The 26,298-nt window shown below is 40.7% G+C and overlaps 1 protein-coding gene across 1 annotated transcript in view; it reads left to right on the forward strand.

Annotated features, from left to right (window-relative positions):
- AGBL4 (AGBL carboxypeptidase 4) overlaps positions 1–26,298 on the forward strand; it is a 970,183-nt gene that overhangs the window by 805,890 nt on the left and 137,995 nt on the right. The window contains exon 10 of the mRNA XM_075711223.1: positions 15,264–15,375. Coding sequence (XP_075567338.1) covers positions 15,264–15,375 — 112 coding nt within the window. The remainder of the gene's footprint in view (positions 1–15,263; positions 15,376–26,298) is intronic.

Here is a 26,298-nt window from a genome sequence, read left to right on the forward strand (position 1 = left end):
CAAGGTAGCAGTTTACCTAGGAATTTTTGTTCCAACTTTTGCTCAAGATCCCCAGCTTTAAATGTCACTCTTTAGTTGGAATTGTTTTCAGGCATCTACTGTAACACTTGATGATGTTACAAAAAATGTAAAAATCCAGCATGTGAGCTGCATAATTTCAAGTGGCTGTCCAGATATCAGATCTTTCTTTTCTGTGGATTTTCCTATCACCTTGCATTGTGCTAAACAATAATACTAATCCATTCAATCACCTTGAATATTTTGCTAATCTGTACTTACCCTGTGAAGCTATCTTCAGTATTTAGATAGGAAATGCAAGCTGAGACCAGGGAAATACAAAGTGATTGTGATGTTCTTTTTCTTTTGAAGGAACCATTTGATGTCATCTCTCTTAAATGCACATGCTTTCTGATTTGGTCTCATGTTATTGATAATCGTGGACTATTTCTGTGCACTACTTTTGTTTAGGAGCCATTACAAAGCAATCTCATGAATCTTGCTTTCTTTCCTGCGTGGCAGTGCCATTAGCATGTTTCTTTCTTTGCCGTGTGGCAATGACATTAGCATGTTATTTTGGTATTTAACCTGCTTTGTTGGGATGTTTTGCTCAGAATGTTGTGCGGTGTTTTATCCTATGGGCTTTCTGGGTTTTACTATGGTGTTATTTATCTTGGTTCATGTATCTTTCATTCCATTATTATCATATATTCAGAAAATAGATTTATTCAATGGAAGAAGGCACCTGTGTCCTTCATTTGAACAAAACATAGGTTTCTATAAGAGGTTAGTCAGAAACCATGTAGGAACATGGCCTAATTTTTGAAAGGATGTTTTGAAAAAAAATTGTGTTATCTTCCTCCACCTGTATTTTCATCTTCCTTCTCATAATTTCTAATCCTGTTGCCAAAACTGCTTTCTCAACTTCAAAATCTTTCTGGAATTAAGTGGCATCTGGATCTTGATGATGTAGCATTTTGATGCATGTGTTTGTCACATCCTGATTAGATTGGTATAACTCCTGCTTCTCTCAAGTCCCTCTCAAAACTCAATTCATAAACCAGAGTTTCATACAAGATGCTACCACTAGGGTGATGAAGCAGAGAAATTCAATCATACCATGCATAGGTTATCCATTTTCCAGAGGCTGATGGGAGAGATTGGATTTTCAGAGCTCTTCTGGGCCGTTTTGTTTTGGGTTTTTCTTTGCTTCTGTTCTTGTCTTCCGGGCTTCAATAAATTTTCTTTTAAAGTGGAGAAAGTCATTTTCGTCTCCTCTTTTCCTGGCCATGAAATTATTCTTTCCATGTGCTTCCATTACAGGTGAGGTACTTAATTTTGTAAGCCTCATATTTGCTTACCTCCATCTTCTCTTTCAAGCACATGCATGGTCAAGGTGCAACCCATCTCACTGCTGTCAAAGTTTGGTTTTTTTATTAATTCTGCCATGTGAGTTTCAGTTAGGAGTACCACATTGTAGAAGAATGTTTGATTTTGAAGGTAGTGAATTGCGCTTTTCTCTACCTGCCTTCAGTAATCCCATTTCATGAGCCTTACAAACAATTTTTTGTCAGGCGGCAAGAACAAGAATCAGCTTCTGAAATACTCAAAGGTGTGAGCACTAACTACCAAAATCAAAGAACTAAACTGGTCCACAGTGGAAGCCACACCACGCAGATCCTAGTCTTGAACAAACCAGATATCAGGATTGTTGAATAGTTTTCTGTCTTGCCTGCCAAATAATGAAGTACTTCTCAGGGCACAGTATAGCCGAAGGGACTGATTCCAGAACCCCATCAGGAAGATGACATTGTGGGATGAATTGGAATGAACAAGGACTGGCACTTTGCTTCATCATATCAGAAGCAGTGGTTTTAGAGGTTTAGCAGTGTAGTCTGAACTAGTGTTACTTGTTTTTGTCAGTGATGCTTTGAAACAGACTTACCACGGGAGGCACTGCAGGTGCTAAAGCAGTGAGCAACAATCTACACGGTTAATTGTTGCTTTTACTACTATGGCAAACAGCAAGCTAATGGGCAAATCAGCTGGGAAGATGAACTTTCGTTCTTTGTCCATTTACTGCTCAAATGAATGTCTACAAGAATCTGTAACAGAAGCAAGCCATCTCCCTAATCACTTCATAATCACTACAAGATCACCATCTGTCAACTAAAAGGTGTAGAAATGGGACCCCAACTTCGATGAGTATTTTGAGTTTTAGTCCCATGTCAGCTTGGATGTTGGCAGAGGATGAATTTATGAAAAATAAAGGAGGGGAAAATACAAAATTCAAATAGACTTTGCAGGCTCATAAATAAACTTACCTCTCTGTGAGTTCTTTAGAAGCTATTTCTGTGGTTTTCTCTAGAAAGTTATTAGACTTTTCTTATTTTTCCAAAATCTGTTCACACATTCCAAATTTTAACTGAGATTTTAAAAGGTCTTCTTTGTTAAGGAGAAAGCAACATTTGACAGAGCTGGCCTATTTTTGACAATCGGGGGGGTAGCAGTGTATGAAGAGGATTGTTGTTACAGCCCCAGTGAATGAATCTGGCAAGCTTCATCTTTGTTTCTAACTTTCCTAAGGCTTTAAACAGTTTTTGAAATGTTCTCCTCGCTCCAGGCTCCCTAGTTCTCAGTCTCCCTGTGTGTCTAGAGGACACTGTCGATAGCCCCCTCCCACCTCTATATTCTGAGGATGAATTGTTTCATGTTTGTTTATGCTAAGCCATGAAAGCTTGAAATTGAAATCTGTTTGCTCTTCCACTTCCCACTCATATATGTTCTCATTCATTGTACATTTTTGCTATAGGATTTTATCTCAAGGGTGCTGAACTGTGGGAGGCTGCAAATGTGCATAAAGAAAAATAAGTCATTCCATGAGCCTGTGAAGTCTGCTGTCCCACAGCTGGGTTCTCTGGTGTCTACTGAGGTATGAGCAGTGACTGAAACTTTCTCTATATTTGAGGCTTTCATCTAATTATAGGAAAAAGAGATTAATGTAGACCTCTGAAGGTCTTCAGTCTAGGTCCCTTCCCAAAGCAGGGCTAACTTCGGTGTTATGTTGGTTACTTATGGCTTTTTACAGTCAAGTTGTAAAAATCTCCATGGATAAAAAATCATCATGTGAAAGGTTTTTCCTCCCCATATGGATTCTCTGTTGCCTAATAAAAATTGACCTCATTATATAATCTTTTCAGTGGAGATGTTCATAGGATATCCCTCTTTCTCTTCTGCCTAGCTGCCTGTATTTGTAGAACTTACAGGAACTGAAAATCTTTGAAGTTATTGTCAAATTTGATTGAAGTTCGCCAGTTGACCCAGAAGTTACTGAAATGTAACACAGGCACAGGCACAAACAGCATGACCTAATGAGTCTTGTTTCCTTTAACTAAAAGGAGACAAGTCAAATGGTAAGTCTTCCACCTCCAGTGCTATAGGATAGGATTTAAGATGTTATGTGCTGTGATCTCTAAATTCCGTCCTGGTTTCAGTTGGATGTGGTAGAGCTTAACCTTCTTGAAGTAACAGCCTTGGTTGAAATGAGTGCAGCATTCTCCTGTGTGGAGTCTGAATCCTGGGACAGGAGGGAGTTATTTCTAGTGCCAGGCATATCTGCTGGCAACTCTTTCAAGCAAAAAGCCAAAAACTCACCAAAAACTCCTCTCAAACTTCCAATTTCTCTGACATCTGTACATTGCTCATTGTCTGTTGGGACTGCTTCTCATGGCACTGCCTTGTACTTCATCTCTCATCCATTTAGAGGTGCACAGGGAGCCAGATGAAAAGCAGAGCTCAGGCCTGGCTGAATTTACAAAAGAGCTTTAAGTGCATCTCCCTCCCTAAGCCTGACCTTTTTCCCTTATGCATCCATGCAGACATGCTTTTTATATGTACATGTAAGCCTCTTTACCATTATGTTCTTTTCTGTGAAATTGAGTAAAAATTGGCCAGCGGGTTTAAAAGTCAGATGGGAGTACAGGGAGAGAAGGACACACAGGCAAAACCACACTTTTGTGCATGATCATGGTTATTCTTTTTTTCTTAAGAAGGCAGACTGAAAAGTAGCAATTCTGTTGCTCTAGTGCAGATGTGGTGAGGAAATGGAACTCTGACAACAACTAGCACGGAAAAGCAAAAGGTATTGAGTGCTGCAGCATGCGCAAGCACATGAGCATTTGTACTTTTTAAACACAAGATGACCTTGCACTGAATTTCCTTCCACTGCCATGGCATCTTTCATTTCACATGTAATGTGCTTAAGAGAACAGGTATAACATTCACCATCTCAGCAGAAGATGACACAGGCTTACTCTTGCACTTGTGGTGCTGACAGTGTCAGATGTAAGAATTTCTCAGAGGTGCTACTGGAGTAAATATAATTTTCTCTATAAAACTTGGCTAAAGTAATATGAGCTTGTGCTCTACCTATTCACTTTAGTTTTTGGGTGACAATGGACAAGGTTGCCAGTGAACCAATATATGGTTGAGGTCTTTTGTTTCAGTTTGCTTACATGATTTTAATGTACCTGTGTATCTTACTGTTTTAATATTCATCAGTAATTTCTGGCTGATTGAAAGGAGTCACTAGAAAAATAATGTAGACCAGAATGCCAGAGACATACAGTTAGACTGAAGGGTGTACTCTTGTCTTTGACAATTATGGAGCTCTCGGTCTTCTACAGTTAAGTTTGAAAGTGAAGTATCTAAGGATGAGAAGAGATGTATAAAGTCATGTCCAGTGGCATGTCATAATTTCACATCCGATGATGTCTCAAAGGATTACATAAGAAAGTAAGATCAGTTTTGCATCACAGGTTTAATTCAGGTAACTGGACTGGCAAGAAAACTTTAATTCATTAATATTTAGGCAACACAGCTGCTTTTTTGATTAAGTAAGCGAAACGTATGGAGTGGGGTAAGAAGAATGCTAAGATCAGCTTCCACCTGAACTCTTTCTTGGTCTGCCTGTGTAACTGTTACCTGAAGATATAGTTTGGCATGGTGTTTCATCCTCACCTCCTCAACTGTTACATGGCTTCAGTAATTGTTGTATTCTTCTACATCACAGAAAAGGGTATAATAATAAAATTTCCTATTAACTGGTAGATAAAAATTGCTCTTCTGACCATTTTTACCCCCAAGTGCCTATTTTTGAGGGATAATAACAAAAAAAGGAAAATGCTCTGAATCCCTGAAGGTTTACATTTTTTTCAGTTTTAACATTCTCATCAGGATTCTCAAACTAATCTTTCATTGTACCATTATTCATTGCAATGAGATGTTTCAGTGCTCCAGAATCAAAATGTGTAGTTTCAGCTTGGCTTGATATCAAATCACATTCTGCTGGTGCATTGCAGTGATTGATAGAAGTTACAGTTTGAGTGCTTTACATTCCCATTCTTCTGCATCAGACAAGCATCCGTATCAGACAACTGACCCATATCTCATGTGATGGCACCAAATCCCCTCATACATTGTTTTGAGTTAGTAAGAGGAGATGTCATGGAGTATGATGAGAAATATATCTTTCCTATGTAGCTTGCCTTCTATGGCATATAGCATGCTTAACTGATATGATTGGTGGAAAATATAAAGCCTGAGTGATTTGAGGTAGAAATTGGTAATGGAATAGAGACCACCATGCTGTCAAATAGTTCCTCCTTCTCTGTGTTGTTTGGACTGAGGCAATACCATGCAGTGAAGCTCAGATGGTAAAACTCTGCCTCTTAAATTAACAAGTGATTGGAAAAGATCTGAGCCTGATGTAACTCCCTTTGAAAGCATCTGGGCTTTTTGTTGATTGCAATCAGAGACAGATCAGGGCTTTATAGCTTGCCTGCCATCTTCTGAAGTGTTATGTGACAAACAAGACACTAGTATTATTTCTGCTATGAAATGTTTGTTATTTTATCATAGCAGTGATTATGGGAAGAACATCTGCATCATGCTCAGAGATTCTGGTGGACTTCCCAAAGATGAAATGGTCTGGTTTTTTGTTGTGTTTTTTGTTTGGGTTTTGGTGTTTGTTTTTTTTTTAACTGACTTGGCCACATTGTCCCTTTGCTAATGCAGAGTAGTCAGCTGGCAGGTACTAAAACAATCTAATAGAATAAGGTTAATCTTCTCTCTTTAATTAGACAGCAATATGTAAGACACCCAGTGGGCCAGATGACCTTGAAAATTAAACTGAGAACAGAGACACATCTGAGAGGAAAATAGTTACAGGGGGTTGGGGGTAGAAGAAACAAGAGAAAATGTTCTCTGCTATAACAAAACAACCCTATACAGTCACCCTTCTCCACCCAAACCCTCAGAGAATTTGTCTCATAAAATGGACTGGGATATTTTATTCCTCTTACAGGCATTTCAGAAGTGTTTGTTAAGTGTGAAGAAGTGCAATCTTGCTGGAAGTGAACCTTACCAAAATTCAGGGTCTGTCAGAAAACATTTCTGCAATTCCATAAGTCACTTAATCTCCATCTGTAGAGCCTAATATATCCCGGTCACTGTAGCACCAAAGTATTTCATAATCCTTCATGTATTGCCTCTTAAAACATCATGGAGGGTTGATAATATAATTATTTTTATAAGAGAAGAACTGAGGTGTTGCAGTTTTTCCCTAGGTTGCATAAGAGGTGTTAACAGTCTCATGTTGTCACCCCAAGTCAACCACTGGGTCATTTTCCCCTTTCCTGTAATATTATGAGACCTGGGATTTTGTTCAGGACTTTCCATACAACTGTAAATTTTTCACTTAGTAGTGGTAAAGGGACTTTGTATTGGAGTGCCTGGCTAATGGACATATCCCTGACTCTAACTTTTGGTGAAAATTATACATGCTAACTAATGAAGCAGGGGTAGGCTGCTTGCAGGCAATGTGTATGGGTTGAGTAATGCTGTGCAAAGACAATAAAAGGGGCCTTCTCTCCCACCAACCCAAAATAGATGGATACTTATGTATCTAAAAAGTTGTTTGCAAGCTGAACAAGTTACAGACATGGCAAGTCTATGCAGGAACACAGTCAATATTCTGGCTGTGTATGGGAGTGAGAAATACCTAAGTGTGTTAGAGCCTGTTAACAAACATAGTTATAAAAGGAAGCCAGTAATCATGCTCTGTGGTGCTGGGCAGTTAAGCCTTGCTAGTTAGTATTCAGCCAGCAATTTGCCAGTCCTGTGTTGCTTTTCTGTTTGTTCTCTCAACAGACTAGTGCACACCTTCTTGACAGTTTTCGTATCAAGTCAAACACTCGCTCCAGGATATCAAAGAGGAAAAGGTCTTTGTGATGATGGGGATTCACGACTTCTGGCTGAGTTTTGGCATGACCTATTGAGAATGTGTGTGCAGCACCACTGCCTTTACATAAGTGATGTTCTGGATGCAAATAGTCTGGTAGCCTGTAATGTAGCAGAGTAATTTAATCCTATTCAGGAAAGTAAAGGCAGTATCAGGTACAGTGCTAACCCTAACCACCTGAGAACAGCTTCTCAGACACAGTTGAATGCAGCAGTATTGGGATCCAAAGCCAAGCAAAATAGCTGAATTAAGGTATAACTGAAAAACACCCAAAACCCATTCACGATCCAGTAATGTCTTGCCATTTTATAGTAACCTCTAACTGTCCTAATTCCACAAACTTGGATGTTTCTAATATTCTATCCACTCACATTGCCATTTTGGGGTCAGATCTGGAGAAGCCTTGACTACAGTCAGCCTCAGCTCAAATCAGAGTAAGTTAGACGCCAAACATTTAACATGCTATATAAATCTAAGTTCTCTTAAACAAAAATCCTGTCCTTGGCCTCTCAGATACAGTGGCTCAAATTAGCAGGTGTCTCTTATATAAGTCACTTTTTGTCCCAGTTGCTCTTTTATGAATTGGGGACAATGTGGTCCCCTCTTGTACAAGTGCTGTTGGGAAAATTAGTCCATCAGTGTTTATAAAGCAGTTGTCTCCTGCAGTGCTAAGCACTTTAGAAAAGCCATGAGGAACTGAATAGCTCTGTCCTCAGAGCAGGCTTTGAGTACCATGCAGTAAGCAGGAGCCTAGGGCTGCATATTGAACAATAAGAAAAAGCCAAAATAATCCATTCATTAATAAACAGTGTTGATCTTGTGCACAGAATAAGGCAAGAACCCTGTGGAAAAACACCCTGCACTCCTGTAGTTAAAGGCTGTGTCGTAATAATGACATACACAGGGTTGAATGAAGGTTGTATATATCTGTGCGGCTGTGGCATATCTGAACTTCTAAGAGCTCAACTTTGTGACATTAAGGTTGGCTCCTTTGACTGCAGCTTTCTTGTGTATAATAGGTCTGATAGTAAGAGCTGAACCATCTTTTGGGGGTGTTCATATAATGCCGGTCTACAGGGAACATGATGCTCCTTTCCTCTTGCCTGAAGGTGAGTAGGTTAAGCAAGACTGCCAGTTTCATCTGCCAAGAAGTATAAGAAATATATGTTGTAATGTGGGCGAATGTTGTTCTACAGCAGCTGGAGCATTCACTAATAATTGTGAGGTGTGTTTTGTATCAGATTAGTTGCATAGTCTGAGGAGGGGCAGAAGTGGGAACAAAAGTGTAATTCAAGCTGAGCCGTGTCTCCAGAAATGCTTACATGTATATTAGCTGTTTTCTGTGAACCACTGTGATGAGTTTACCTTATATCCACCCAGCTTCCACCTCCAGAAATGTAGAATGACAAAAAAAAATGCAAATAGTTTAAAGAAGTTCTGTCTGTATGAAGGGAGAGGTTTGTAAGGAGACAGGATTAGGGCATTGTGTGGAAGTGTCAGGCAGACTGGGCAGGAGGGCCTAGAGGAGCTTGACCTGTTGACAGCACTCACAGAGGTGGGAGTCCAGTCAATTAAGCACATGTGAAGTTAAAATTCTCTTTCCCAGTGGTTTACAGCTTGTGATCCATGAGTTGTAGGTGGCTTTTGGACTACATCAGGAAAGAAAGTTCATATAGTACTGCATTATGGATTATGTATGTGAAATTTCTGAAGGGTCAATGCCTGCAGTGGAATTTTTTTGGGATCCAAAAGTTGTAAAAAACCCACTGTCTGCTGTGTTCTTCTCATTAACTCAATGATATGTTTGGTTTTGAAAAGGCCAAACAATGAATCAGGCTTTAAAATGGAAGAACTGTAGGTGTTCTCAGTAACTTGGTTAAAGCATCTGGTTGCGCAAGATTGATGTGCTAGTGTGACTCAGCACGCAGCTGGGAGTGGGAGTGCCAAGAGTACCTTCCAGGGGCAGGACAGACAAGACCTGCTCCTGCAGAGCATTCGTTCAGAGAGATCCACACGTGGGGCCAGATGTGGGCTTCCTATGGGAGAACTTTGCTAAACTGTGTGTTCCCTCCCAGGGGATGCACTGGAAACCCTGTCCCTTGAAAAACTGAAAATTGGACTGGGCACTATGCAGGAAAATATGCAGCAGCAGATGAGTGCTGTGCTGGTGAAGGGATCGTCTTACCTCCCAGGCACACTCACCGGGTGTGATTCTCCCAGTTGCGGGATTGGTTTTTATTTCCAGCATGCCCAGGCATCCTTCTGGCATTACTGAGGACCTGAGGTGTGTAGGGAGAGTTAAATACTGGAATTGAGATATATCCTGAAGATCAGAGAAGGGAGTCTGCCCATGTGAGGTGGGGATGCGTGTTCTCCTTGGTGCGTATGTCCGTAACGCCTATTACCAGCTGTGAGAAATGCATGTATTCATCAGAAGAAGAAAATATCCCTTTGTGTTTATTCTTATTTAACATTGTTTACACAGAAAATGGAGAAACACATCTTTAACCGTCATGTACTATTTAAAATTATGTCAGTACACCATGCAGTGCTCATTCTGTAAACATCTACTCCACCATGTGGTCTCTGGGAGCTAATGCTGTTCTGCTCTGTATGGCCACTTGTGTTCTGCCTGGAGCACACTGCAGTGGTTATGTTAAATAGCCTTTGTGAAGGTTTCCAGAGCTCTAAATTAAAAATGCAGAAAGCTGGGGAGGGGGAGAGAGAGTTGGGAGGGGAAATTCTCTGTAGCTGGAGTGTTAGGATGTCTTGCTACCTAATTGCCTTAGAACATGTGGGCTTGAATGAATCCTCTTTAATGAATAATAGGCAAATGCATAAATCACAAACCCCAAGTACCCAAACACTGAAATGCACACTAATGAAGACTCTGACTTCAACAATGGCAGGTGTAGAGTTGATTTGTAAAATGTCGTGAATATAACAGGTTTAAAATGATATATTTATTAAAAGAAGCAAGTCTTCCACGTGTTCCTCTTGTATTCACTCTCTCATACTGCACACCTACTCTTCCTGCATGATATTGCAGGCTGCAGTCTCACAGCAGTTTCTTGCTATAACTCTTGCTTCGAAGAAGTGCAACAATAGAGACCAATTACCCTCTGTCTCCACTCTTATTGCAATAAGCCTGAGGAAAAAAAAGTGAGTGCACCCCCCCCACACCCCACCCCCTTCCACACACACCTTTTCAATTTCAAATCCTAACCCTGTTGGAAGTGCCATTTGTGGATTTGAACTCCCTGGCTTTGTGTGCAGTATTATCTGGAGATTCACCTGGTACTGATCCAATGAACCAACGCGACCTTACAAAGCTGAAGGGAAGAGTGTAGAGTTCTCTTTGTAATAAATCATATGCCATGAAAAAGGATTTCTTTAACTCCTTTCCTCCATTATTCTCCATATCTCACCTTGTGGAAATGGGTCTGTTAGTGAGAGACTTAGACTCACATAGTAGGAAAAACGAACAGGGGAGGGAGAACTGAAGTGAAAAGAAGGCAGAGTTCCTGGAGGTTTCTATAACTTGGAGATTCCAGAAAGAAGAGGAACTTGAAAGAATAGGAAGCAGCCCTAAAAATAAGCCCAGCATAAGCATGGTACTAAACCTTCCTCAGTTTTAGAAGGGGCAAGGATGTTTTCATTAAAGTAGCTGCATAAGAAAGCCTTAAAACCAGTGATGAGTTAAGCCCCCAGAGGCAAGGAGGTTCTGTCCAGATAATTTCCCAGCAAGCTGAATGCTGGTCTGAACTTCTTTGGTTTTACTGAGCTGAGCTGGTAACCTCTTGAGATCTGGCTGTCTCCCAAGTAGGGAGGGATGAATACTGCGAAATGTTTCAGTTTCCATTTCAATTTTGAAACTCGTTTGCTTTGACTGAATTTTCACTGTGTTTATGTAAATTTATAAACACTGTAATAAATTTATCTACTTAAAGAAAACAGAAATTTTAGAAAAAGGCAGGAGAACATTTGTGAAACACAAATTCTAATTCAACAAGTATAATCACAGAACCTGGTTTTCATGTACATTCAATCCCAAAGCAGAAACATAGTATGTGATCTGTCTGTCTAGCAAACCCTGAGAAGCATAATCCAAAATTCAAACAATTGTTAACAGCTTAAACGTTTTAGATTACATACATGTCATTTTTTCTGGTGGCAAGGACTATGTGACACACAACCCAGGTTTTCACAGTATGAATGAAGACCACAATCAGGTAATAGTAGCAGTTGCTACTTTGCTTGCTGTAGAAAGCTCACCTGCTTCTGATTATACTTTTTTCTAACCTGTGAGAGCCTGTGCCAGCATGTCATTCTTATCTGGTTCCATGTCAATATTACCTGCCGCATTTATAAAAGCATTCATGGGCGTGGCCATTAAACCTCATGGAATGGAGTATTCTCCAGTGCCCTTACTCTGCAAATGTTCACCTGATCCAACCCTCACTAATTTTGAAGCTGCTTTTGTCTTCCCTTGCACCTCTTGGAGTCTGTAATGTCTCCTGTTTTGCTCTCCTCCATATCTCCTTTCGAAGATCATCCTCAAAGAGTTCTTTGATATAATTTAGGGTTTTTTCCCCTTGTTAATTTTGTACTGAACACATTAGTTTATTTACTGCACTAAATAAACCTAATCTGTACAGGACAGATCTGGAGGCCCTTTCTAAATCTGGTGAACACTTATAGTCATGTAGGGAACCATACTGAAGCCAATGGCAACACTTACAGTCTGAGTAAGAGAGCTGGTCTTAAATATTGAAAGATCCTGTATTATATTGGAACACAGTTGTTTCCCATTGTAGAACTGCTGTTTCCAGAGTATACCTACATTTCTACTTTGCCTACCCAGTGCTTGAAGCAGCAGGTAAACAGTTAAGCAATGGAAGTAGTAAGCAATGTGTACTAGAAATGAGCTGGTTTAAGATTGGTAGGGGGAATTAAAAAGCAGTGCAAGATGCAATTTTTAAGTTACCCTGTTCAAGTTCTTGCATTGGAGGTATTAGCCACAGGGGAGATCACATCATCTGGGAGCAAGAGAATATAATGAATGCAGGATCTGTAATAGCATTGTGGGAGACTCTTACCGTATGTTTTGGTCATGTCCTGATATACGTGAGCTTTGGGAGACAGTTCTACATGTAATAGACTCAATAATCAAATCTGAAGTACCAAGGAACACAACTTGATGTTTCCTTAGAGAGACCACAAGTTTGCAACAGATGAATAAAGAAAGAATGTGGTAGATACAAATTTGTCTTTAGGCAAAAAGGAAACAAAAAAGACTTAAAAACAGGGGGAAAAAAGAAAATTTTACACTGTTCCCGGACTAGAAAGAAGTAGCAATGCCTGCATCAGAAATTTAATTAATTGTTGTTACATTGATAAAGATGTGATATACCACATCAAAGACTAGCTAAATGATATTTGGAAATTAATTTGGGTTCCTATTAAATAGAGCTCAGAGGAGCTTCCCAAATGAATAACTAGTTTGTCAAGCATTGATTCCTTCTGTTCATAAAGTTTTCTCAAGTAAAGACAACTATTTTCAACTGGTCTTGTTGCTTGAAATGAACTATGAGATTCGGCACTAACCAGACATTCATGGCAAATTCAAATATTGCAAATTGCAATGCCTCAGTATCTTACATAAATTAGATATCTGTTCCCCATAAGGATGACTTATATAAAGTTATGTAAAAAGTCCCAAACCCCAAATTTAATATTGACAATCCATGTTTAAATATAAAATTTGCTTTTGGTGCTCTGTAGCTCAGCCACTTCAATGTGCTTTGGAGGTGAACATAATAGAATCAAAATAGACTTGTTTTCTGTAGTGTTATTAGTTTTAAATATTCTTAAACCAAAATGTAAGTAGGACACATTAACCATATAAGGGGATATGGTTTCAAGTGCTGAGCTCCTAAGTTGTCCTGTAGAGTGAGCATGCTGTTTTCTTGGGAATAGTGCCAAAATACAGTAAGAGTCATGATGATCTCCACAGTTTCTGCATTTGTTAAATGAAAATCTCATTCCTGTGATTCTGCTTTTATACCAGTTTTATCCCAGTGTAATTCCACTTATGTCTCTGGGAGTACTTCTGATTTTATATTAATGTCGGTGAGTTCAAAAGAAGATAGGATTTAGTAGAACTGAGTGGAGAGAGTTTACATGAAGACAAAAAAAAAGAGAGAGAGATAAACTGTATATAATGTGTTTTGCTTTATAGTGGGATGGAGACAACTTTCAGAGTTGTCTGTGGAATTGTAGCTGTTGGAGTGATCCGAGAAGAAATCCACCTGTTCTCTAGACAAGCAGACAAGTGACCACCAAGACAAGGTGGTGGCTTTCTCCACCACAGTGAGCCATTTGGCTTGTCTGTACACCAAGTCAGCAGTGATGGAGTTGCAGAGCTGGCAGCTGGGTGTTTGAACTCCCAGACAGCCTGATGGTTGAGTTGTCTAAGGCTAAGGAGCAAGGCAGCTCCTGCCTGCTTAGCTTCCCATAAGAGTTTTTACAGAATAATGTCCTGTTAACTTTGTATTTTTTGGTTCATAGGAAAATATTCATTCATCATTTTTGGAAATGAATTTAATCCTCTGGTTTCATCCCCTCACTTTTCTCAGCATTTCACCTCTCTGTCTTAGTTTTTATTTGGGTTTGACGTATGCAGTCATTTGTTTCAACTGTCAGATAAGTGAGGCATTTCCTTTCTTTTTGCCAGTTAAAGTTATGTTTTTCAGTCATCAGTTTCTTAGAATTTTTGTTGAAGGGTAGTGCTACTGGAGTAAATCTCTATTGTTTGCATAGGTGTGTTTAAAAGACTAAGGCTGAACAGACATTCTCATAATAGACCAGGGATCAGTGAAAGCTCTTCTTTTCTCAAGAAGCTTTAACACTTAGCAGTGAGGTTGATTTCTTTGTTTGTTTGTTTTAAATATAGAGGAAGTTGCACCTCTGCCTGGGCTTTTATTATTTGTGTGGTCTTTCACAGAATTCCTGAGCAAGATCTACCCAAGGTCCACTGGTCCCAAGCTCAGCTTGAGATGACAGAAGGGACTTCTCTCCCTGCTTATATCAGTGGCCACAGATTGTCTAGGTGATCTCTGCAGTAGGCAAGGGACATGATTTCCCCTTCTTATTTGTGCCACTTGAAGCTTTTTAATTCGTTCTGTGTTCACTCTGCCAACAGCCCATTAAGTTTCAATGGGACTTCACAAAGAATGGGATATTACTCCGTGGGACTGGGAGCAGCAGAATCAAACTCAAGACAATGTACTGAGAGGGATATGAGTCAGGGCAAGAAGGAGAAGCCAAGGTGGTATACATGCTTCAACGCCCACGAGGTTTTATGGCCAATAAGTATTTTAGCTTAGTGTCTTGTTTGGCTGACTTTTGTGTAGGCAGTTGCAGGAGGGGAAGAGACTGAGGCCCTAGGTTAGTGGAACAGTTACATTCATGCTTTAAATCCCTTAAGCACATACTTAATGGCCATTGATTTCAATGCTCTTAACAGCTTTGCTGAGTCAAGGCCTGACTGAGGGCAAAGTAAAGGCCTGGTGATGCAGTTTATGAATCATCCTCATAGCTATAGATCCCCAGCTAGAGCATTGAAGAGAAGGGAACCTCAAAGGCCAAGCAGGCTCTTCCAGTGCTAGTGTGGCAAGCTGGAAAAAGGCAAAGGATAGAGTGAGCATATGTGTTGTGGAGGGGAAAAAGGCTGAATGACCAAACATGTATCGGTCGATACTCTGCTGTTCACATTACTTCTAAAGGTGGCCATTGCTGCAGGCTTTCCTTGTCCTCAGGGGAGGATTTGCTTTTGTCTTTTCCAATGAGAATAACTTGTCTAAATAAATAAGATGCAGAATATAGCCCTAATTCTGCAGCTGAAGCCAGAATTGGCTGCAGCCTATGTATGTCTTTTGTGTGTGTTGTTTTTTTGTGTATGCAGGTGCTCCCTGATGGGGTTTGATTTAAACCGGCACTGGGCAAATCCATCTCCTTGGGCTCATCCCACACTGCACGGAGTGAAACAGCTCATCATTGAGATGTACAACAATCCGGTGAGTGGAGAAAGGTGATGCCAGAACGGCCACTTGCTGAGGTACTGACTCTCTTCCACTGTGGGGTTGTGCAAGATGCCAGAAGCTCTGACGTGGCTTAATCCAGTGGCAAAACAAAATAAGAGAGAAGTAAGCAAACACCACCCCCACTGCATGAGATCAGGGAACATTTGTGTCTTTTGTTGCAGGAAGCATCAGAGTGGCGAGTGCAAGTGAAATCAAGTTCAGTTCAGATTAAATATGGAATAATTCTGAAAGCAGGGCCTAAATTCAATCGAGCTGCTCTCATGATGTCCTGAGCTGGATTCAAAACAGCAGGCTCCCCAAATTGAATTACTGAATGGCATTGATGTTTAATCCAGAACTCCGGCAGGGGTTGCTATGTAGCGTGCAGAGCAGGAGGGGGGATAATATTTGCAAATATTATGTAAACACACATGCACAGACTCAGGCTTACTCAGAGAAGCAGAGGTGTTCTTGAAGGTGAAATCTTAGCTAATCAGAGGAGATGGATTGCAGCAAATATGGAGAAGAGGAGTGGGAGGGAGGCAGACAGCTATTGAATGTTTGACATCAAAGCACAGAAGGATTATTGAACGTGGCACCTAAGAAAAACTGCTGAACAAAGATGGAAATGGGTAGGAAAAAATCACTATCAAAAAAATAAGAGGAGATTTTATAGATGATTATTTTTTTGGTATGGAATTCCTGGTATTTTTCCTTTCTTTTTACCTCCCATTAAAGATGGCATTTGGATCTTTAATTCCCTGAAGTTTTGCTATTTTTTTTTCTTTCTGTTAGTGTGAAAAGCTTGCTAATAAAGCAAGAGGATTCTTACTCCTGACTACATCATGTATAGGATAAGAGATCCTTTAATTTAACTCTTGGTTCACCCAGTACATCTTAATTCAACTTTTTATCTTCTGGCTACTAGTAATACCTGTACAGAAAGGTTTAGATGTAAGGAAGATAGGTTAATAGATAAGGTCTTTATATATGGAGTGGAATCCAATTGCATGGAAAACATTTTCTTAAATTGCTAATTGTTTGGCACAGAATTTGTCTTTATTCTGTTTGTGCAGCAGCTAGCACTGTGCCTGTGACCAAGGTTCCTAAGCCCTGCTGTATCAGAGTGATGATGGAAAGTAAAGAAAGGAGCTTTACAGCCGTCCTGGTCTTTCCTCTGTTTTCTACCCCAAATAGCAAGACAATTTTCCTTCTAGATGATGGAGAAAGCATGCAGGCTGCTTTGTCTCAGAAGAAAGGGTTTTTTTCAAGAATAAAGAGGTCCTTAAACATGACAAGAAAGTCGGGTGTAGGAGAATGCTTCTAGCTAGTAAAGCAACAAATCCTGGCACTATTAAAAGTCACTGTCAGTAAAATAAAGCTATTCTTGGGGGGAAAAATTATTTTCAGCTTTGTCCCATTTCTAGGGAGCTTTGAAAAGCTGGTAGTTTCCAGCTGCCTTATGTGTGAAGAATGAATTTATTTGCTGTGGTGGCTAAAATGAAAAATCAGAAGACATGTTTGGTCAGAGTTGGTCTGAAATGGAAATCTTTTTTTTTTCCTCCATCTCTCTGTTTCCCACCCCTCCCCAGTGATCAACCTGAGATGAACCAGTTCCAGTCTATTTCCTTCAGAGGGAAAGCAAAAGGAGCCTTTCAAACACAAATGCAACATTTCATTTGCAGGGTTATTTAATTTTTTTTTTTAAATATTATTTAGGAAACTTTTTTGCTTAAACTATGAGCAAAGTTCAGGTGGCTCATCAGAGTTTCATTTCTCAGTGAATTTGCTACTCACCAAAAAACCTTGTCTGGTTTTATCATCCCCTAGTCAATACCAGCCTTTCTGACAGTTTTAGAGACCCTCAGCAATACAACGCAGTATAAGGGATTATTGTTTTTTTCAGGCAATACCAGATTCTTAGTCCCTCTGATCCTAGTAATATTTGTATGAACAGACCATATCCAAAGTGCTGGGACAAAAAGAGAAAACATGCCAGCTTCCTCAGAGAGAGGGCATGGGACTGTACGTGTGCCATCCTGCTGTAGCAGTGACTGGTTTTATTAAGTACTTGAGATAAAAAAACCTACCCCTCCCCTCCTGAGAGAGTGACAGAATAAAACCCTGTCTTTGAATCACTTCAGGCTGCTAAAGATTTTAAGTACTGTCCAGGTGCAGAGTGTAACTTTTAGATGAGTAACACATGATAGATGGTTGGCTGCATGCATAGGTGAACCAGTTGCAGGGGGGCTGTTGTCAAACTGTGACAGATCAGGGATTATGCATTTGAACATGTCTGTTCTGCCACCCTGTTCTCACCTGAAATCTCCCCACACTGGGGAATATGAAATGAAATAAAATGCAAAGTAAGGTTCCCTGCAAAATAATGTAATAAAAAATAACCTTCATCCCTCCCATTCTAGACAAGATCTGCTGTGAGGAGCTGCCCACAAGAGATTGGATTGTTTAAAGCAGAGGAAGTTCAGATTCATGTTGCTATTGCAGAATGGCTCAGTGCAGGCCTTTTAGATGTATTCATTCCCTTAAATCATTTAAGGAAAATTAGCTGCCATAAGAGCATAAAACCACATATTAAATATTGCTGTATAGGAGGATTTTTCTTCTGCTGCTGCAGTATGGAAGATAAGCTGTTTCCTTTGAAAAAAATTTCATTCTGGAGGGGGGAGGATCACTGACACAGAAATAAGTGAAGTGGGTATAAGGCGCACACACAATGCCATAGCTACAGTGATTCCAGTACTGAGTAGTCCAAGACTAAGTGTTTAGCTACTGTATAAAAATAAACCAAAGCACCTGTGGTTCTCTGTTCTTCTGGGTTTTACAAAGTGTGCTTATTTTATTTTTAAAGTGTTTCAAATTCCATAATGACCATATCATCTTTAGAAGGGAGTGGATGGGTCAAGAATCAGAGAATGATAGGAAACTCCATGTCACTGATTATTAAACAATCACTCCTGATGGTAAGTCACTGTCATTGTGTTGGCCTATGTGAAGTGAGGGGATATTCTCAGCTGTTTCTAGTGGTGTCAGTCTTGCAGATGAGACTGAAGTGACAGACTTGCTCTTCTAGATCATGTGTAGTTGGCTGAAGATATTTCCCTTCTTAAGTACCTTTCCCTGCCCATATGCCAGATGTCACTGCCTTCCCACCTCTCCACCAGATGATACGTGTAGATGGTTACCCTGTCCATGCTGGAGCAGGTTAGCAGAATTAGCTCAGAAGATGAATGTATTGTTTAAACCAACTCAGCTGACTTTTGTCTGAAGTACATCAAAGGATGTTCATATGAGCTGTTCCAACAGCTGAACTGTGGGGCCAGGAAGTTCCGCTTGGGCATGATAACACACTTCACATAGAGAGCTGTTTGGAGAATGAATGTCTAGGTAAGAAGTCTAACAAAGCATATATGCATAGCCAGATTTAAACACGTGAACAATCTGATGCAATTCAGTAGCGTTCCTTGTGTGCTTACAGTTAGGCAGGTGCTTAAATGTTTTGGGCTGGGGATCAGCTGCTCAGCACTCACAAGCTCAGGATATAGATGGTCTATGGACATCAAGCAGTCCTTATCTCTGGAATAACATGAAGCCTCAGAGACAGAGAGAGCAGTCGAATTGTTTGATTGTTGGACAGGTTTTGTATGGCCATCCAGCACTTTACCCAACAAGCAAATGCACTCTTTAAAACAGATTTACTGGGTGAACTTAGGAAGCATGTTCAGTGTCAGCTCAGTCCCCTTGACTATGTGCATTGAGATACGGTCTTCAATCATAGGGGCTCATGTTATTCTCTCAGCTAGACCCCTGCCTCACTGAGTTCTCCAAATGGAAAACTTTCACATAATAAGCAGCTATTCAGTGTTTTGTTTTCGCTTCAGTGTTCATTGTGCAGCCCTGTCCTGTATTTACTGTGCGCTATTCAGATCCTTCTCTGAGGATGGAATTGTTAATCTCCTCGTAGGGTTTTTTGTTTTGCTCATTGCCATACCCTGGGAGCATTTCTGAAGTGTTAATTATTTTAGGGGGGAACCCCTGTGAGAGACAAATATGTTATCCTTGTATGGGCAGGAAACAAAGGCAGAGACAGTTATGATCAGAAATACCTACTCATTTGAGATAGATAATTTAAGATGCTTGGGATCAGATCTGTTTCATGTCATTCACCAAGGCTTGATAAGTTCACTGTCTCGTTTCTACCCCTTCCTTCTCCAAGGATGATTGGGATAGACTATTTCTGTCATTTGGAGTTCTTAGGACCTAGAAGACAAGGAATAGGCAGTGACTGACTGCTTGGGAAGAATCTGTTTCAAGTGATTTGCCCCCCTCAAATGAAAATGGGATGCAGTACTCCCAGGCACTGTCATTGCAAGACTATACTTTGTTTTCTTTCATCCATCTTTCTTCTATTCTGCTTGTTTTCCACCTCCTGTTGTCATTGAAGTTGCAGTCCTACATGCAAATGATTCCTCTGTTAGACACTGTTCACCTTGTACCCTGAGTGAGCTGGAGACCTGACCAAAAAGAGAAGAAAACAAAAAACCACGCACCTGGGGTGTGCTCGTTGATTATCATCTCCTTTGTCATGCACACATATACCAAAGTCTTAAATTATTTTGGCGTAGGCAGCTCTTCTGTTTCCATTCCTGACTTTGGAGTGCTTGATATTGCAGCCTTCACATACTTTTAATACTATTCTGGGTGAAAGTTCTCATTGATTCAAAGCAAAACATACAGCTGAAATGTAGCTCCAGCATGCTGAAATCTGAGTCATCTGCTGGGCTGGAACCTTTAGATCAACCACAGAGACATCTGCCACAAGAGCTGATGAATTAAGTGACAGAGTATGGCAATCTGCTATTGCTGTGGACTGGCGTGAGGGAGGGAAATAGACACTTTGCCTGTGGGCTTTGTGGGTATCTGCTGACAACAGAATTAATAATAAGGAAGGATGAGTAAACATAATACTGCAGGCGTGAGGTGGGGGATATTTAAGGCTGAATGACACCTTTTATGTTTTTGGGAAGGTTTTTTAAGATCCCATGTGCAGGCTTAGACTTGAACAAAAGCATACATTTCCAATCTTCCTGTCTCTGAGGAGGCCATGTTTTCGATCCAGGTAGGCTTGGGTGTGCAAGCAGTAAGACAACAACATTCCTCTCCATAAAGAGAATATATCTACTTTCTTTCAAATGTATGGAACATACACTCTTCTGGTTCTGTGTTATCATCTATCTCTAGACCCTTCTTTAGAGGCAGATGGATATCCTTCACTAGGGTTGGCTCCCCTCAGTACATCATGCACCTTCACTACTGCAGGAAGACAGCAGAGGTAGATTGGCTGGGGAGAAGACCTGAGCTGATCTCTGAGTTCCAGCTTGTTGCTTTCTCTGCTGATAAAGCCAGATACTAGAAAGCAGGTGAGGTTGAATGTTGAATGGTGTGTGAAGCAGTTTAGCGTAGCCAGTTAAAGGGAAATGCATTCTCTCCCTGACAATCTGTAACTCATTAGAGTTGACTGTATTACTCAGCTAAGTGGTTTCTCTAGGTTTTCCCATCATCACTGCAAACAAGTACAGGCTCAGGCTTCCTTTGTGCTCACAGACTTCTTTTCACCTTCTGTTTCCCCCATTCTGGTACTGAGCTCTGTTCATCCCTGTTCATCAGGAGATGACACATGTTCTTACCACTCCAGACCACTCCCTATCTCTTTCAAAGATGCAATTCAGATGTTAACATTTGACGTAGACACTCAGTTGCTGCCCTTCTACATGCTGCTCTGACTGACCAGTGTTGTCTTCAGACACTGTTTAGATTGGTGACAGTCAATGCTTTTGTTCAATCTACTTCTTTTCTAGGGCCTTCAGTAACAGCATCTAGAGCATACTATCAAGGACAGTAGTTTTGACTGTGCAGGAGCTATGTTCAATGTGTGGTGATGTGGGAGTGCTCCATATGCTGTACATTCAACCCCCAACTTTCATCATTACCTGAACTTTTGTAGTGATGGAAATCAGGATCTTTTTTTTTATTCTAGTGTCCCCAGTTATAAAGGCAGTGCCATACTTTGAGGGAAGCATTCTTGTTGCATGGAAAACTAGGTCACAAAATGAAGACTTAGAAACCTGTAACTGTATTTTACAGCTTGCAACTATCCCTAATGGCAGCATTCCTTTAGTGGCCTCCCATCCTCTCTGCCTTTGGCAGTACTACATTCTTCACCAGACAACTCCACATTAAGAAAAATGTAGCTGGTCTCTGAGATGCATGTATTTTGCTGGAGCGTGACATAAATTTTATTTTTGTCAGTCCTGCAAATTGTGTCAATCTTAGAGGCTCTGCTTCTACTCGTCTTGTGAAATGATGTTATTAGTATTATCATCAATGTGATACTGGATAGTTGACAAATAAAGTATAATAACAGATTTTGCAAGGGTTTCACATCAAAATTGTACACTTAGGCTTCTTATACTATAAGCACACAAGTAGTATTATCTAATCTAACATTTGAATGACTGGAAGCAATTGTTTTCTGTTCAAAATTTCTTCTTTTCCCTCATCATCTCCCCTGCTCCTGTTACAAATTGGAACAGCAAAGTGGAATATATTTCACTGGAAAATTATAAGCTGATTCTCATTCCAGCTGAAGCCAGTTTGGATGTTAATAAATGTCTGGAAAGGCTGTGGGTTGGGGTTTTGTACTGCTCAGAAATCACTCAGAGCCAAACAAATCAGCTGAGGCCTGTATCATCTGGTATATGGAGTCATAACAGATTAACATAGGGTAATGAGATCTGTAGCATAACATGCTACCTGGCTCCATTTTGCTGTTAGCAGAGCTCTTAGACTTCCTTCCCCAGCTAAACACCACAATAGTAACGAATAATCATTGTTAAACAATACTGAATTTTAACAACCTACTAGGAAGTGATGTTCAGATAGTCCCTTAGATACCCTGGGTTGTCATTTGTACCTGATAGTTTTCACTCAGACATCAAAACAGCTATCATCAGGCATCATTCACTGCCAATAAGTCTCAATCTAATATAGTGCATGTTACTCTGAGTTCTTCTTAGGCAAAATGGCCAACATGCTGGCTCTTATTCCTCTCCTCCTGAAATTATAGAAGAGATACTACCTCTTCTTATGCAGTATGTGTTCAACTATGATAACCCTGTGGCTGCTTTCTGTGGTAATGTTTGTGTGTGTGCCAGTTTGTTGACATTATAGAAATTCCCTGTACCGTTTCTATCTTGCAAGTCCCTATTGACTGAAGTGTAACTTTTTAGTATTGCAAGTATCATTCTTATTTCAGTTCTCTGTTGAACAAAATGGTAGTAAGGGCAACCTTTGTTTCACTGGTGCTAGGGCATAATTTAACAATGTGATGTACAGATCAGTGTCTGAGTCTGTAGCTTTTGCTAGTAGGTGCTTAGGATTTTGACAATTTCCCACCTTACTGTTGGGCTGGCATAGTAAGAGTTACTAATGCTCTAGCTAACATTATACTTCATATAGACTGTTTGAAAGTATTCCTGTTAAACTCTTCCCATTGTTAAATATGAATACATTGGGTATCTGTTGACAGAAATAAATGTGATGTGAATGATCATTTTGTTAGCTGTGGTATTTTCTGATAAGCAATCTTGTAAGAGTGGGAGTAACAGTTGAGAAAAATTCCTCAGTTTCTTTCACTCAATTTTAACAAATCTACTTCCACTTTGTTCTGGAGGAAACATACTTTCTTGATCTACTAATGTGTTCTGTATTTCTGCTGGATAAAGAAGCTTCTGATCTTAGCATCTTCCTTCCCACGGTCCTTTAAACATATACAATATTATGAGAAACTTGCTAGCAGCAGAACTAGTTTGGCACTAGAATAGATTATTTACAGGAGATGCTGAATCTTTACCACTGGAGGGTTTTATGACAGGTATTTATTGGGAAAGGTTTAGATAGAGTTAATTTCCTTTTGAGGCAGTCAAAAAGACTCAATAACTTCTACAGATTCCTTTTGCGTCTCCAATTAATCTATGATCTTTGCCTCTTCTCTTTGATTTGTTTTCAACATGTAAACTGCCTACATGTATATCTTCATATATATAAATGTATATATAAAAGTGAATATATAATTCCTCTGGTAACAACTTAGGGATCACTGACACCTTTAGATGAAGTCCTACCTGGAACTGTGAACTCCTGTCCTCGTTTCAGCTGGGATAGAGTTAATTTTCTTCCTAGTAACTGGCATAGTGTTGTGTTTTCGTTTTAGGATGAGAATAATGCTGATAACACACTGATGCTTTAGTTGTTGCTAAGTACTGCTTATGCTAGTCAAGGACTTTTCAGCTTCCCATGCTCTGCCAGGTGCACAAGAAACTGGGAGGGGGCACAGCCAGAATAGTTGATCCAAACTGCCCAAAGGGCTATTCCATACCATATGACGTCATGCTCAGTATATAAACTGGGGGGGGTTGGCCAGGTAGCAGCGATCACTGCTCGGGAACTGTCTGGGTATCAGTCAGTGGGTGGTGAACAATTGCTTTGTGCATCATAGAATCATAGAATCGTTTAGGTTGGAAAAGACCTTTAAGATCATCCAGTCCAACCATTAACCTACACTACCAAGTCTACTCTAAGCCAATCAAGGGTAGACTAGACTAAACCATGTCCCAAAGTGCCACATCTGCCTGTTTTTTGAACACTTCCAGGGATGAGGACTCCACCACTTCCTTGGGCAGCCTGTTCCAATTCTTGACCACCCTTTCCGTAAAGAAATTTTTCCTAATTTCCAACCTAAACCTCCCCTGGCGTAGCTTAAGCCCATTTCCTCTTGTCCTATCGCTAAGTACATGGGAGAAGAGACCAACACCCACCTCACTACAACCTCCTTTCAGGTAGTTGTAGAGAGCGATAAGGTCTCCCCTCAGCCTCCTCTTCTCCAGACTAAACAACCCCAGTTCCCTCAGCTGCTCCTCATAAGGCCTGTACTCCAGACCCTTCACCAGCTGCGTTGCCCTTCTCTGAACAAGATCCAGCACCTCAATGTCTTTCTTGTATTGAGGGGCCCAAAACTGGACACAGTATTCCAGGTGCGGCCTCACCAGTGCCGAGTACAGAGGCAGGATCACTTCCCTGCTCCTGCTGGCCACACTATTCCTGATGCAATCCAGGACGCTGTTGGCCTTCTTGGCCACCTGGGCACACTGCTGGCTCATGTTCAGCCGGCTGTCTACCAACACCCCCAGGTCCTTTTCTGCCAGGCAGCTTTCCAACCACTCTTCCCCAAGCCTGTAGCATTGCATGGGGTTGTTGTGACCGAAGTGTAGGACCCGACACTTGGCCTTGTTAAACCTCATACAGTTGGCCTCGACCCATCGGGCCAGCCTGTCCAGGTCCCTCTGCAGGGCCATCCTACCCTCCAGCAGATCAACACTCCCACCTTGTTTGGTGTCATCTGCAAACTTACTGAGGGTGCACTCAATCCCCTCATCCAGATCATCGATAAAGATATTAAACAAGGCTGGCCCCAAAACAGAGCCCTGAGGAACACCGCTCGTGACCGGCTGCCAAGTGGACTTAATTCCATTTACAACTACTCTCTGGGCTCGGCCACCCAACCAGTTTTTTTACCCAGCGAAGACTACTCCCGTCCAAGCCATGAGCTGCCAGCTTCCCAAGGAGAATATTGTGAGAGACGGTGTCAAAAGCTTTGCTAAAGTCCAGGTAAATGACATCCACAGCCTTTCCATCATCTACCAGGCGGGTCACCAGGTCATAAAAGGAGATCAGGTTGGTCAAGTAGGACCTGCCTTTCATGAACCCATGCTGGCTGGGCCTGATCCCCTGGTTGACCTGCACTTGTCACTTGCTTTGTATATTATTACTATTATTATCATTATTGTATCTTTATTATTATCATTACTATTTTACTTTATTTCAATTCTTAAACTGTTCTTATCTCAACCCAGGAGTGTTTCTCACTCTTACTGCTCCAATTCTCTCCCCCATCCCATCGGGGTAGGGGGAGTGAGCGAGCGGCTGCGTGGTGCTTAGTTGCTGGCTGGGGCTAAACCATGACATCTTATTAAAGCGATAGTCATGGAATGGGAGTGCTGTTCAGGCCACGCTCTGCTAATAGCCTTATTTTTTGCAAAGGCTCTGGGAATTACAAGCCACATTTTGTCTAAACTAGACAGGCTTTTTGGTTGGTTTTGTTTTGTTTTGATCACACTGACATGTTCATAATCTAGCTCTGAATGATGCTCCACCATACTTTTGTCAAATACTCTAGACTCTCCAGGGAATGTGTTTACAGCTACCAAATTTCTCTCTGTTTGTACTCAATGTGCTAGTCATATCACCATAGTGGTAACCTCTGACACAGGTTGTGGTTTCTTTGTTTTGTTAGTTGGGATTTTTTGCTATCCCCACTTAGTAACGTTTGTATCTAGAATAGGAACAGTTCCAGCTAAAATTTGTTTCCCAAAGAAGAATGAAACATTTTAATCCCAGAGACTAAATCCAAAATCTCCTTTGTTTCAACACAATGATGGTCAGGTTTTGTTGGTCAGGTTTTGTTGTACCAAAACTGTTCTTGTCCATTGCGCTCAAACACCTGCTTGGAGCACTGTGAAAAAATTAGTGTGGTTCACTATCATATATCTAGGTAAGTACCCTTTAGTTAACTCTTCCAGTTTCTCAAATGTATTAATATTTGCATCCTGTGACTTGGGGTATCTGTGCAGTAGCATTTGCAGGTTGCTGGCCTAAACATCTAAATCAGGCACACGTTTGGGTTTTTCTGTAGTTCGCCATTCTGAGAAATCTTTGTGCTGCTGGTTTTTGTTTGGGGCAGACATGTTAGTTATGACCTCCGCTTTGTAGTGATCTACTGTA

Source organism: Pelecanus crispus, chromosome 5, assembly GCF_030463565.1.
Source record: "Pelecanus crispus isolate bPelCri1 chromosome 5, bPelCri1.pri, whole genome shotgun sequence".
NCBI classification, from domain to species: Eukaryota; Metazoa; Chordata; class Aves; order Pelecaniformes; family Pelecanidae; genus Pelecanus; species Pelecanus crispus.